Source organism: Oncorhynchus gorbuscha, linkage group LG04 (assembly GCF_021184085.1).
Source record: "Oncorhynchus gorbuscha isolate QuinsamMale2020 ecotype Even-year linkage group LG04, OgorEven_v1.0, whole genome shotgun sequence".
In the NCBI taxonomy this organism is placed as follows: Eukaryota; Metazoa; Chordata; class Actinopteri; order Salmoniformes; family Salmonidae; genus Oncorhynchus; species Oncorhynchus gorbuscha.
The window spans coordinates 56,327,441-56,341,917 of record NC_060176.1 but is presented as its reverse complement, the minus strand read 5'-3'; the positions used below and the strand labels follow the sequence as shown (position 1 = coordinate 56,341,917).

Sequence of the window (14,477 nt, the reverse complement as noted above, 5' to 3'; positions counted from 1 at the left end):
ACTAAGTTGGACCTTCGTAACGCTTACCATCTCGTGCGCATCAGGGAGGGGGACGAGTGGAAAACGGCGTTTAACACTCCGTTAGGGCATTTTGAATACCGGGTTCTGCCGTTCGGTCTCGCTAATGCTCCAGCTGTCTTTCAGGCATTAGTGAATGATGTACTGAGAGACATGCTGAACATCTTTGTTTTCGTTTACCTTGACGATATCCTGATTTTTTCACCGTCACTCCAGATTCATGTTCAGCACGTTCGACGTGTACTCCAGCGCCTTTTAGAGAATTGTCTCTATGTGAAGGCTGAGAAGTGAGCCTTTCATGTCTCCTCCGTCACATTTCTCGGTTCTGTTATTTCCGCTGAAGGCATTCAGATGGATCCCGCTAAGGTCCATGCTGTCAGCTATTGGCCCGTCCCTAAGTCACGTGTCGAGTTGCAGCGCTTTCTCGGTTTCGCGAATTTCTATCGGCGTTTCATTCGTAATTTCGGTCAAGTGGCAGCCCCTCTCACAGCCCTTACTTCTGTCAAGACGTGCTTTAAGTGGTCTGGTTCCGCCCAGGGAGCTTTTGATCTCCTCAAGAGGCGTTTTACATCCGCTCCTATCCTTGTTACTCCTGACGTCACTAAACAATTCATTGTCGAGGTTGACGCTTCAGAGGTGGGCGTGGGAGCCATTCTGTCCCAGCGCTCCCATTCTGACGATAAGGTCCATCCTTGCGCATATTTTTCTCATCGCCTGTCGCCGTCGGAATGCAACTATGATGTGGGTAACCGTGAACTGCTCGCCATCCGCTTAGCCCTAGGCGAATGGCGACAGTGGTTGGAGGGGGCGACCGTTCCTTTTGTCGTTTGAACTGACCATAAGAACCTTGAGTACATCCGTTCTGCCAAACGACTCAATGCGCGTCAAGCTCGTTGGGCGTTGTTTTTCGCTCGTTTCGAGTTCGTGATTTCTTATCGCCCGGGTACTAAGAACACCAAGCCTGATGCCTTATCCCATCTCTTCAGTTCTTCTGTAGCTTCTACCGACCCCGAGGGGATTCTCCCTGAAGGGCGTGTTGTCGGGTTGACTGTCTGGGGAATTGAGAGACAGGTAAAGCAAGCACTCACTCACACTCCGTCGCCGCGCTTGTCCTAGTAACCTTCTTTTCGTTCCTGTCTCTACTCGTCTGGCTGTTCTTCAGTGGGCTCACTCTGCCAAGTTAGCTGGCCACCCCGGCGTTCGGGGTACGCTTGCTTCTATTCGCCAGCGGTTTTGGTGGCCTACTCAGGAGCGTGACACGCGCCGTTTCGTGGCTGCTTGTTCGGACTGCGCGCAGACTAAGTCAGGTAACTCTCCTCCTGCCGGTCGTCTCAGACCGCTTCCCATTCCTTCTCGACCATGGTCTCACATCACCTTAGACTTTATTACCGGTCTGCCTTCGTCAGCGGGGAAGACTGTGATTCTAACGGTTGTCGATAGGTTCTCTAAGGCGGCTCATTTTATTCCCCTCGCTAAGCTTCCTTCCGCTAAGGAGACGGCACAAATCATCATTGAGAATGTGTTCAGAATTCATGGCCTCCCGTTAGACGCCGTTTCGGACAGAGGTCCGCAATTCACATCACAGTTTTGGAGGGAGTTCTGTCGTTTGATTGGTGCTTCCGTCAGTCTCTCTTCCGGTTTTCATCCCCAGTCTAACGGTCAAGCAGAACGGGCCAATCAGACGATTGGTCACATATTACGCAGTCTTTCTTTTCGAAACCCTGCGTCTTGGGCAGAACAGCTCCCCTGGCCAGTACTTAGTGGATTGGGAGGGGTACGGTCCTGAGGAGAGGAGTTGGGTTCCATCTCGGGACGTGCTGGACCGTTCGTTGATTGATGATTTCCTCCGTTGCCGCCAGGGTTCCTCCTCGAGTGCGCCAGGAGGCGCTCGGTGAGTGGGGGGGTACTGTCATGTTTTGTCATAGATTGTCATGTCTTGTCCCTGTGCTTCCTCTTCTATTCGTTTCCCCCTGCTGGTCTTATTAGGTTCTTTCCCTCTCTCTAGCCCTCTCTCTCCCCCTCCCTCTCTCTCTCTCTATCGTTCCGTTCCTGCTCCCAGCTGTTCCTCATTCTCCTAACTACCTCATTTACTCTTTCACACCTGTCCCCTATTTTGCCCTCTGATTAAGTCCCTATTTCTCTCTCTGTTTTCGCTTCTGTCCTTGTCGGATCCTTGTTTGCTGTACTGTGTCCTTGTTCCGTCCTGTCGTGTTTTTGCCTTCTTCAGATGCTGCGTGTGAGCAGGTGTCTCTATCAGCTACGGCCTGCGCCAACCCGAAGCGACCTGCAGTCTGTGGTCGCATCTCCTGTTGTTCCCCTCTTCTGACTAGAGGATTTCAGTTATTCCTGTTTGGACTTTACCAGTGAAAGAATTCAGGATTAATCGTTTTTTGTTAAGACTGGAATAAACTCTGTTTCTGTTAAGTCGCTTTTGGGTCCTCATTCACCTGCATAACATTTACAGTATGGTGCTACTTAGCAGGAATGAGGACTGCTAACAAATGTCTTCTACTCTGAATTAGTGTTGAAGAGAACGGTTTACGGTGACCCAGAATGTAAATTGTTTGTATGTAATTAAACATCCAACTCCCCAAGCGGAAGAAATGGAAAACATGTAGGAAAAAAGGATACACCACCTCTTTGTTTACTTCCCTCCTCCATCCCTTCTTTCAGATGTAAACCCAAGGATATGTGTACCAACTGTCCAGTAGAACGTTTACCCCTAAACAGTTCAGTCGTTTCAGACACAGCAGGCGCCATGTCTAATTGGCCACTGTTGGCTCATTGTTTCTTGTGGTTGAGTGTCAATGGCCTCATATGATTGATTCCAATCGTCCTACAGTGCGCTCTTCTGTAATCTGCAGAACTCCCAATGCGCCCCTTGACCATCACCACAGACACCACCACTCCTCTACCGCCTCTCACATTCTCCAAAGGCTCCAGCCCTCGTAGGAAAGGAGCAATGTGTAGCTACATGTGTTCAGCAACTGAATGTCTGAGTCCATGTCTCCAGGAAAAGTAGTAGCAGCAAATACAGGCCTTCTGAACTTTGGCAGTGAAGAGACATCGGGAGCATTCCTTCCTCCCTGTGACAGATGCTGCCCTGATGGCTCCAGTGAGCATCATCATGGAGATACAGTGCCTTCGGAGAGTATTCATAACCCCTGACCTCCACATATTGTTGCGTTAGAGCCTTATTCTAAAATTGATGAAATTGTTTATTTTCCTTATCAATCTACACACTATACCCCATAATGACAAATAAAAACAGGTTTTTAGAAAATGTTGCTAATTTATAATAAGTATTCAGACCCTTTACTCAGTACTTTGTTGAAACACCTTTTGCAGCGATTACAGCATCAAGTCTTCTTGGGTATGATGCTACATGCTTGGCACACCTGTATTTGGGGAGTTTCTTGCATTCTTCTCTGCAGATCCTCTCAAGCTCTGTCAGGTTGGATGGGGAGATTCACAGCTATTTTCAGGTCTCTCCAGACATGTTTGATCGGGTTCAAGTCCCGGCTCTGGCTGGGCCACTCAAGGACATTCAGAGACTTGTATACTCCTGCATTGTCTTGGCTGTGTGGTTAGGGTCATTGTTCTCTAGGAAGGTGAACCATCGCCTCAGTCTGAGGTCCTGAGCGCTCTGGAGCAGGTTTTCATCAAGAATCTCTCTGTACTTTGCTTCATTCATTTTTCCCTCGATAGTCTCCCAGTACATGCCACTGAAAAACATCCCCACAGCATGATGCTGCCACCACCATGCTTCACCGTAAGGATGGTACCAGGTTTCTTCCAGACGTAACGCTTGGCATTCAAGAGTTCAATCGTGGTTTTGTCAGACCAGAGAATCTTGTTTCTCATGGTCTGAGAGTCTTCAAGTGCCTTTTGGCAAACTTCAAGCGGGCTGTCATGTGCCTTTTACTGAGGAGTGGGTTCAGTCTGGCCACTCTACCGTAAAGAACCATCAATCAATTTTAGAATAAGGCAGTAACATAACAAAATGTGGAAAAAGTCAAGAGGCCTGAATACTTTCCGAAGGCACTGTGTTAAAGATGAGAATCCACCACTTGTGACATGATAAGACTTTATTCTTTAGAAATGCCCAGGAACCGGAGTAATCCTAATTTTATTGGGATTGTATAGTTCTCCACAAATTTTACTTGACAGACACAGTGCAGCCATGTTATTGTATTCTCAGAAGCAATGTCATGTTAAATTGTCTCAGTATTGGTTAAATAGGCTGGTCTGCACTGTTGGAGCTAGGAACACAAGATTTTTGCTACACCTGCAATCACATCTACTAAATATGTGTATGTGACCAATAACATTTGGCTGTGATTTATTGAGTAAGCTTTAACAGTGGGCACATGTCTGCACTCAGTAGTAAAACTTTACATGACCTTTTATCATGAGCACAGCGTAAACTGTGTAACAAAGTGTTGTGACATGAAGCAAAGCTGTTGGCGGCAGCATCTAGATCCCTATGGTATTAAATGGTAGAACCCTTCACCTGAGAGAGGGACCAGGGAGCCCTTTATAGTCAGCCAGTCAACCAGTCTGCCTGTCTTCAAAGAGGCCCTCAACTCTCTCAGTCCCCTTTGATAGCTTAGTATAAGGTGGGTGACCGCTGAGTTGAACTCTGAATGGGATATCTGGCTGAGTTTGTGTTGGCTCTGAGCTCAGCTTGGCAGGCTGCAGTATTGATCTCCCCCTGGTCCCAATTCCTCCCCTCCGTCCTGCAGGGTGTTACTGGAGAGGAGAGGAGCGGTCATCCGTTTGCTGTGGAGCGCTCATGTTGATTTCCTCAGTGCAGGGGTATGTTAACCCTGAGCCAGGATAAACAGGCAGTCTTGGGCGATGACCATGCTCACTGGATCTGTTTTCCAACATTTCATAAGTTGAGGAGGTTCTCTTTAAAAATGAAGGCTATGCTTTTAATCATTGTCTTTGTCTCTGCTCTGTCAAATGGGTGTCAGGACTAGGGTATTTAAGTATGATCCTTAAGCATCTCTGTATTATATTAGATTGGTATGTTAAATGAGTTACCATCAAGAGAAATTACAACTGCTCTCTGTTGTGAACACTAATTATGTCACAGTACAATACAAAACATCCAATAAGATGATGTAATTTCATGATCATTAGTCAATGAACTCCAGACATCAGTTGATATACAGTGCCTTCAGAAAGTATTCATACCCCTTGACTTATTCCACATTTTGCTCCGTTATCATGACTTCCGCCGAAGTTGATCCCTCTCCTTGTTCGGGCGGCGGTCGACGGTCGACGTCACCGGCCTTCTAGCCATTACCGATCCGCTTTTCATTTTCCATTTGTTTTGTCTTTGTTTTCTACATACCTGGTTTCATTTCCCCTCATTACATGTTCATTATTTAACACTCTGGTTTCCCCCATGTTTGTGTGCGTGTTTGTTTTATTGTTAGGCTGTATCTTACGACTGGTATTATTGTTGCCGGGTTATGTTGTTACGCCCATTTATTCGTGGTACCGGTATTTTTTCCTGCACCATAGTATTGTGTTTTGTACAGTTTTTTTATTGTATTAAATACCTTGTCCATGCATCTCAGCTCTCCTGCGCCTGACTCCTTTCACCAGTTATCCATAGCCTTTACAGAAACACGCACCTCATAAATGGCAGGAGCAGACAACCCCCCCTTTGGCGGTCGAGGAGCGCGTCCAACAGCATGCGACCATGTTGCAACGTCTCGGCACCGCTATGGATCACGTGCTGCAGACGATGGAATGATGGGAGAGAGGAGAAGTACTTCCAGCGCCTCCACCAGCACCACTACACGCACCATGGTTCACCCATCCTTCACCCGGTCCCAGTGGGATTCGACTCCTGAGGAAATATGATGGGACGGCTGCTGGATACCAGGGGTTCCTACTCAAGCTGGAACTCTACCTGGCGACCGTCCACCCGGCTCCTTCAGGACGTGAGAGCGTGACTTCCCTCGTCTCCGGTCTCTCAGGGAAAGCCCTGGAGTGGGCCAACGCCATATGGGGGGAAGGAGAAGCGGTGTTGGACCTTTACGCAGAGCTCACCAGTTTTCGACCACCCGCCTGAGGGTAGAGCAGCGGGTGAACGTCTGTTCCACTTGAGGCAGGGGACGAGGAGCACACAGGAGTTCTCCTTGAACTTCCGGACCCTGGCCGCAAGCACGTGATGGAGCAGCAGGGCCCTGATCGATCACTACCCGTGCAGTCTGCGCAAGGACGTCCGTCGGGAGTTGGCCAGCAGGGACACCACTCTCTCACGTTTAACCAGCTGGATAACCTGCTGGCTACCCGCGGATGTCGGGATCGGGGCCTGTCAGTTCCATCCCCCAGCACCACCGCTCCGACGCCCATGGAGCTGGGAGGTGCGGCGCCTAGGGCGACCGGAGGAGGGACATTTCCCTGCAGCATCTGTGGCCGCAGAGGGCACACTGCTGGTCGGTGCTAGAGAGGTTCCTCTGGGAGTCGAAGCAGCAGGCAGGGCACTCTCGTGTCACCTCAGGTGAGTCGGCACCAGGCTCACCCAGAGCCCGCTGTTGCTCACATGTTTTTGTTTATACATTTTCCTGAGTTTTCCACCGCATTGCCAGCAAAAGGCGCTCGTAGATTCAGGTGCAGCTGGGAATTTTATTGACTGATCATTTGCCCATATTTTAGGGATCCCCATTGTTTCTGTGGATATGCCTTTCCCTATGCACGCCCTAGATAGTCGACCATTAGGGTCGGGGCTAATTAGAGAGGCCACCGCTCCACTGGGCATGGTTACGCAGGAGGGTCACAAAGAGAGAAAGTTTATTTCTTATTGATTCTCCTGTGTTTCCTGTGGTGCTGGGCCTACCCTGTTTGGTATGTCATAACCCCACTATTTCGTGGCAACGGAGGGCTCTCACAGGGTGGTCAGGAGAGTGCTCGGGGAGATGTTTATGGGTTTCCGTCGGTGCTATTACTGTGGAAAGTCCAGATCAGGTCTCCACCTTGCGCATCCCCTCTGAATATGCCGATTTGGCTCTTGCCTTCTGTAAAAAGAATGCGACTCAATTACCACCCCATCGACAGGGGGATTGTGCGATAGATCTCCTGGTAGACGCAGCACTTCCCAGGAGTCACGTGTATCCCCTGTCGCAAGAGACGACAGAGGCTATGGAAACAAATGTCTCCGAATCTCTCGGGCAGGGGTACATTCAGCCCTCCACGTCACCTGCCTCCTCGAGTTTATTTTTTGTGAAGAAAAGGGATGGAGGTCTGCGCACATGTATTGACTATCGAGGCATCAACCAAATGACTGTGAGGTACAGTTACCCGCTGCCTCTCATCACCAGTGTGATCGAGTCAATGCATGGGGCGCACTTATTCACAAAAATCTCAGAAGCACTTACAACCGGGTACGTATCCGGGAGGGGGACGAGTGGAAGACGGCATTTAGCACGACCTCAGGGTACTGTACTATGAGTACCTCGTCATACCGTGTGGGTTGATGAATGCTCCATCAGTCTTCCAGGCCTTTGTAGACAAGTTTTTCCTGGGCCTGCACGGGCAGGGTGTAGTGGTGTATATCGACGACATTCTGATATACTCCGCTACACGCGCCGAACATGTGTCCCTGGTGCACAAGGTGCTTGGTCGACTGTTGGAGCATGACCTGTACGTCAAGGCTGAGAAATGCCTGTTTTCCATCAGTCCGTCTCCTTCCTAGGGTACCGCATTTCCACTTCAGGGGTGGAGATGGAGAGGGACCGCATTCCAGCGGTGCGTAATTGGCCGACTCCCACCACGGTTATGGAAGTGCAGTGGTTTTTAAGGGTTTGACAACTATCAGGGGTTTTGGTCAGGTAGCGGCTCCCATCATCTCACTGCTGAAGGGGGGACCGGTGCGTTTGCAGTGGTCAGCTGAGGCGGACAGGGCTTTTGGTCGCCTGAAGGCTCTGTTTACCTCGGCTCCGGTGCTGGCTCATCCGGATCCCTTTTTGGCATTCATAGTGGAGGTGGATGCGTCCCACTCAGCGCTCGGGTACGCCACCAAAGCTCCACCCCTGTGCCTTCTTTTCGAAGAAGCTCAGCCCGGTGGAGCGAAACTATAACGTGGGGGACCGGGAGCTGTTGGCTGTTGTCAAGGCCTTGAAGGCATGGAGACATTAGCTTGAGGGGGCTAAACACCCTATTCTCATCTGGACTGACCACCGCAATCTGGAGTACATCCGGGCTGCGAGGAGACTGAACCCTCGCCAGGCAAGGTGGGCCCTGTTCTTTACCCGTTTTGTCTTCACCCTGTCCTACAGAACAGGTACCCAGACCACTAAGGCACGCACTGTCCCGGCTGTATTACACAGTGGAGCGGCCCATGGATCCCACTCCCATACTTCCGGCCTCTTGTCTGGTGGCACCGGTGGTGTGGGAGCTGGACGCGGACATCGAGCGGGCATTACGTACAGAGCCCACTCCCCCCCCAGTGTCCAGCTGGGCATCTGTACGTTCCATTTGCTGTTAGCGACCGTTTGATCTATAGGGCCCACAAGTCATCCGGGCATTGGTTGGACAGTGCGCTGTCTTAGTGGGAAGTACTGGTGGACCACCTTTGCTAAGGACGTGAGGGTTTATGTTTCCTCCTGCTCGGTGTGCGCCCAGTGCAAGGCCCCTAGGCACCTGCCCAGAGGGAAGTTACAACCCTTGCCCACTCCACACCAGCCATGGTCGCACCTGTTTGTGGATTTCCTGACGGATCTGCCTCCCTCACAGGGTAATACCACAATCCTGGTCGTTGTGGATCGGTTTTCTAAGTCCTGCCGTCTCCTCCCTTTGCCCAGTCTCCCTACGGCCCTACAGACTGCGGAGGCCCTGTTTACACACGTCTTCCGGCACTACGGGGTGCCTGAGGACATTGTATCTGATCGAGGTCCCCAGTTCATGTCAAGGGTCTGGAGGGCGTTCATGGAACGTCTGGGGGTCTCGGTCAGCCTCTCCTCAGGTTTTCACCCGAGAGTAACGGGCAGGTGGAGAGAGTAAACCAGGATGTGGGTTCTTTTCTGCGGTCTTATTGCCAGGACCGGCCGGGGGAGTGGGCGGGGTTCATACCCTTGGCTGAGATGGCCCAGAACTTGCTCCGCCACTCCTTTACCAACCTTACCCCTTTCCAGTGAGCACTGGGGACCCAGCCGGTTTTGGCGCCGTGGCATCAGAGCCAGATCGAGGCTCCTGCAGTGGACGACTGGTTTAGGCACGCTGAGGAGACCTGGGACGCCACTCATGTGCACCTTCAGTGGGCAGTGAGGTGTCAGAAAGCCAGAACAGACCGCCACCGCAGTGAGGTCTGGCTCTCAACCCGAAACCTGCCCCTCCACCTGCCCTGCCGGAAGCTGGGTCCGCGGTTTGTGGGGCCATTTAAAGTCCTGAGGAGAGTGAATGAGGTTTGTTACAGTTTACAGCTTCCCCCAGATTACCGTGTTAACTCCTCATTCCATTTGTCTCTCCTCAGGCCGGTGGTAGCTGGTCCACTCCAGGAGTCTGAGGTGCAGGAGGTTCCTCCGCCCCCTCGACTTCGAGGGGGCCCCGGTGTATGCAGTCCGATCCATACTGGACTCGAAGTGTCGGGCAAGGGGCCTTCAGTACCTCGTGGAGTGGGAGGGGTACGGTCCGCAGGAGAGACGCTGGGTGCCGGTGGAGGACATATCGGACCATTCGATGCTGCGGGATTTCCACCGTCTCCAACCGGATCGCCCTGCGCCTCGTTCTCCACGTCGACCCCGAGGCCGGGTTCGGCGCGCTGCTGGAGCCGCACGTAGGGGGTGTACTATCACGACTTCCGCCAAAGTCGGTCCCTCTCCTTGTTCAGGCGGCATTCGGCGGTCGAAGTCACTGGCCTTCTAGCCATCACCAATCCACTTTTCATTTTCCATTTGTTTTGTCTTTGTTTTCTACAGGAGGGTTTCAATTCCCCTCAATTCCCCTCATAACATGTTCATTATTTAACCCTATGGTTTCCCCCATGTTTGTGTGCGTATTTGTTTTATTGTTAGGTTGTATCTTACGGCTGTTATTATTGTTGCCGGGTTTTGTTGTTTTGTACTGGTGTTTTCTTGTATTAAATACCTTGTCCATGCATCTCAGCTCTCCTGCGTCTGACTCATTTCACCAGTTACCCACAGCCTTGACATCCACATTACTGCCTGAATTCAAAATTGGTTAACTATTTTTTTCTTACCCATCGACACACAATACCACATACCGACTAAGTGAAAACGTGTTTTTTTAATTTGCTAATTTATTGAAAATAAAATACAGAAATATATAATTTACATAAGTATTCACACCCCTGAGTCAATAGTTTGTAGAAGCACCTTTGATTATAGCTGTGAGTCTTTTTAGGTAAGTCTCTAAGAGCTTTGCACACCTGGATTGTACAATATTTGCCCGTTATTCTTTTAAAATTCTTCAAGCTCTGTCAAGTTGATTGTTGATCATTGCTAGACAGCCATTTTGCTAAAACTGAATCATTCAATGTCGTCTTGGTAAGTAACTCCAGTGTAGATTTGGCCTTGTGTTTTAGGTTATTGTCCTGCTGAAAGGTGAATTTGTTTCCCACCATGGCCTCTTGATGAAATCCCTGAGCATTGTCCTTCCCCCGACAACTGAGTTAGGAAGGACGCCTGTATCTTTATAGCGACTGGGTGTATTGATACACCACCCAAAGCCTAGTTAATAAATCACCAAAGGGATGTTCAGAGTCTGCTTTTTTTCTTTTTACACATATACCAGTCAGTGCTCTTTTGTGCAAGTCAGTAAAAAACTCCCTTGTCTTTGGGGTTTAATCTGTGTTTGAAATTCCCTACTCGATTGAGGGACTATGGATATTTGTATGTGTACGGTACAGAGATGGGGTAGTCATATATAAATCATGTTAACCACTATTGTTGAACACGGAATGAGTCCATGCAATTTATTATTATTGTAAGTCGCTCTGGATAAGAGCGTCTGCTAAATGACTTAAATGTAAATGTAAATGTATTATGCGATTTGTTAAGCACATTTTTACTCCAGAATGTATTTAGGCTTGCCATTACAAAGGGGTTGAATGCTTATTGACCCAAGACATTTCACCGTTACATTTTCCATTCATTTCTAAAATTCCCTACAAACAAAATTCCACTTTGACAATATTTGATATTTTGTGTAGATCAGTGACACAAAATCTCAATGGAATCCATTTTAAATTTGGCCTGTAACACAATTTGTTTTTGAAAAAGTAAAGAGATGTACAGTGGCTTCAAAAAGTATTTACATCTAAGCTCCTGATACATGTCTGCATCTGCGCCACTTCTCGAAAGGTCAATGGATTCGGATGATTGAAATGGAAGTTTGATCTGTGCTGAATTACACTCTGACTACAGCAGAACCATTATGGTTTGTGTATGGGTGACCCTTCGTTCTCCTCTACTCCTCTAGGTGTGAAGCCATTAATAGTGGAAGATACATATCTCCTCTGTCCTGCCCCTATTCTACAGGAAGAGGGAATGTAAGTACTACCATAACTGAATGAATATCAGGTTCTATCTTTATCTGCCGATATTTCTGTCACCCATCCTTACCACACTCTATCTCTTTGCACGCCATCTGTGTTCCAGGGCAGCCAACCTCTATGTCAGCATGAATGAAGGTCTTAGTTTCATCTCCAGTTCAGTCACCATTACAACTGTGAGCTGTGTAAGAACAAAATGCACCACACCACTGTGCAACACAACTATGTGCTATGCCGTACCCCATCAAAGATTCACGGGAACCAATAACTGTCTCAAACGATGCCTTATTATGTTATTCCCCTGTAGTTACACAATAACAGGCACTTCAACTTTCTGATGGTTCTCAGCCTTTGCACTGTTGTGCAGCTCAGTAGAGACTGAGTTTGACCGGTGTCCCTCACTCTCTGTCTGTCCCAGTCTGATGGAACCATCCTGGCCATCGCCCTGCTCATCCTCATGATGCTCTTAGTCTTCATGCTGCTCTGGTGGTTCTGGCCTCTCTGCTGCACTGTGGTGAGTCACATACACTATCTGTCACATTCACACTCATGGACAGTGACTTACAAGCTGTAACCTTTTTAAATGAAACACAAATTGCCCTATACGGTAGGTAAACGTATGTGTAGCTTACAGGGTTTCCACTAAGTCTTTTCTGAGACAACTCCTTATACTGTTTATACACTGTGATCATGGATTTATTTTCCAGAGTTCTTTTGTATGACCTTGGCACACTCAGAGCACCTTACGTACCTGAACAACATTCCCATGGTGAGATGGTTATGAGTTAGTCCATTATGCCCAGAGGTCACCAGAGGTCAAAGCCCAGTGGTAAATGTGTGCTGAAGTAATTAGTCCCTCTGTTGAAGTCATTTGTTCAACTGGAGGTCACAGAACCGCTGCCCCCTCAGCTCATGGAGGTCAAGGGCAATGTAGCTTCTCAGTATTGTTCTAGTGTTTAGACAAAAACATTGAGAGGAGAGAGGAAACTTACGCCATCATCAAGATATGGGAAGTAGGTTACACAATCACACAGTGTTCATGTTTGCCAAAGCTCCTAAAACAAATTCCATGAGGTCACATCTTTTTCCCAGAATACATAGGTTAGTCATTCTCAGAATAACTCCATGCCAACTCCAATCTACTGCCTCTCCCTCTCAACCATGTCTAACAAAATGCAACACTTATGGTCTATGGTGTGTATTGCCCTTTCAATATCTGTTTTACCAGCCTGGAAACAGAAAAGTTGGAAAGATGCAGAAAAATATGCCAGTTTTTACTATGTTACTCTCTCTCTCCTTACCTTTATAGTTCTTGTCAGTTATTTTCGGTGGAAATCCTTGCCCAGAACTGTTTAGGAAAGTGATGCTAGGTTACCATGGGAAATCAGCTTGTATTCCAGGCTTTGGGAAGCACAGAGGAAAATAAGTATAATTTCAATTCATGTATATTAATTGTCTTGGCCAGATTATTTTTTAAGTGCTTACAGTTATAGTTGCTCAACATTTTGTTGGCCATAGACACACCACAAACATGTATCTTGCTATAGATTGAGAAGAGAATCTGAGGAAAATACAGTTTTATCTATATTTCCTAACCATTTAAATTATTCTAATATTCTACTACATCATCACAGGGCTCTGCTTAAATCCAACAGGAGGAGCTGGTAGTCAAAAGCTGTCTGTAAAATGTTTTAAGATGTCCTTAAAACGCTTTACACAGGTTTCCTTGAATTTCATCACAGTTGAAAACAGAAAAACAAGTGCCCATGGAGCATACACTCACATGCCCTTTACTCTCCCCCACCCCTCTTCCGCTCCCCACCCAACCAACATCCCAGGTTTAGGAATCTGGATGGCAGATTTCTAGGTCAGTCGCTTGTAAATAGTTGAACAAGGGAGAGAAAAAAACTATTCCTGAGCCATGTGATTTCATGTAACCCTGTTTTTAAATGTGTATTTTGAAGTACATGTTTGTTTTCTTTCATTAAACTCTGTCTCTTCACCCCCCCACACACACAACAGATGATCCATGAGCCACCACCAACAGTACTGGAAGACAGTTCGGTAAGAAAAAATACATGAAAAAAAGAAACCCTTCACTTAATTACTGTTGAAGTGTGGGTTAGATTTTCCACAGTATGTCGGACTTTATAGTTAGAGATTGTCTCTGGAAGGGTAGGGAAGTCTCTGTTCACTCACCGTAGCACAATGATGTGGCTCTAAATGTAATGGCCATTAAGCAGAAGAGAAATACACTTTCAGCCATTTGTTTTATAGGTAAAGTAATAATACTTTTGGTGGATAGTTTTAGTGAAATAGAGAGAGACACTACTGTAGGCTACCAGGTTAAAGTTGACTGACTGACATGTAGCAAAACCATTTAGAATGTTAATAGGTGTTGGGAACCATTGCTTTTGGTCCATTTTCTTCAATTATCATAAACCTCACTGACCATTTGGAATATTCCCCATGATTTTATAGACTGACATTTGACCAAGATATTTATTCCGCCCCATTTGCTGTGGTTTTGTCTTTGAAGTAGTGTCATGATAGATACGTAGTACTGTATCCACCAACCAGAGCATGGTCAGGACAACACCCTCCCACTATGAAGACCTGTCTTTTTCCACACCTCATGTAGTCCTAAACCACCCTTACTCCCAGCAAATACATTCTGATAAAAAAAGGCAGGAGATCTTCTTTGATCACTGTACAAATTGATAGGTATAGAATCAATTTCTATACCCCCCATGTACAGTGTGATAAAAAGAAAGCTGAGAATAATTGTGCCTTTACTTCACTGTATGGGATTTTCTTCAAGTTTAAGGTTTCAACTAAGGCCTTATTTAAGAGCCATCTGTTTGGAATCCTTTCCTTGAAATCCCTCCTGACCTCTGGAAATTCACTGACTAATCAGATGAAACTATCA

The 14,477-nt window shown here is 47.6% G+C and overlaps 1 protein-coding gene across 3 annotated transcripts in view; it reads left to right on the top strand.

The window, feature by feature from the left end:
• LOC124034330 (anthrax toxin receptor 1-like) overlaps positions 1-14,477 on the top strand; it is a 68,799-nt gene that overhangs the window by 41,034 nt on the left and 13,288 nt on the right. For 2 of the 3 annotated variants that reach the window (XM_046347382.1, XM_046347384.1), the window contains 4 exons: positions 11,476-11,545; positions 11,655-11,733; positions 11,967-12,062; positions 13,571-13,612. In XM_046347382.1, the coding sequence (XP_046203338.1) occupies positions 11,476-11,545; positions 11,655-11,733; positions 11,967-12,062; positions 13,571-13,612 (287 nt within the window). The remainder of the gene's footprint in view (positions 1-11,475; positions 11,546-11,654; positions 11,734-11,966; positions 12,063-13,570; positions 13,613-14,477) is intronic. The other variant, XM_046347383.1, reaches the window with a different exon arrangement.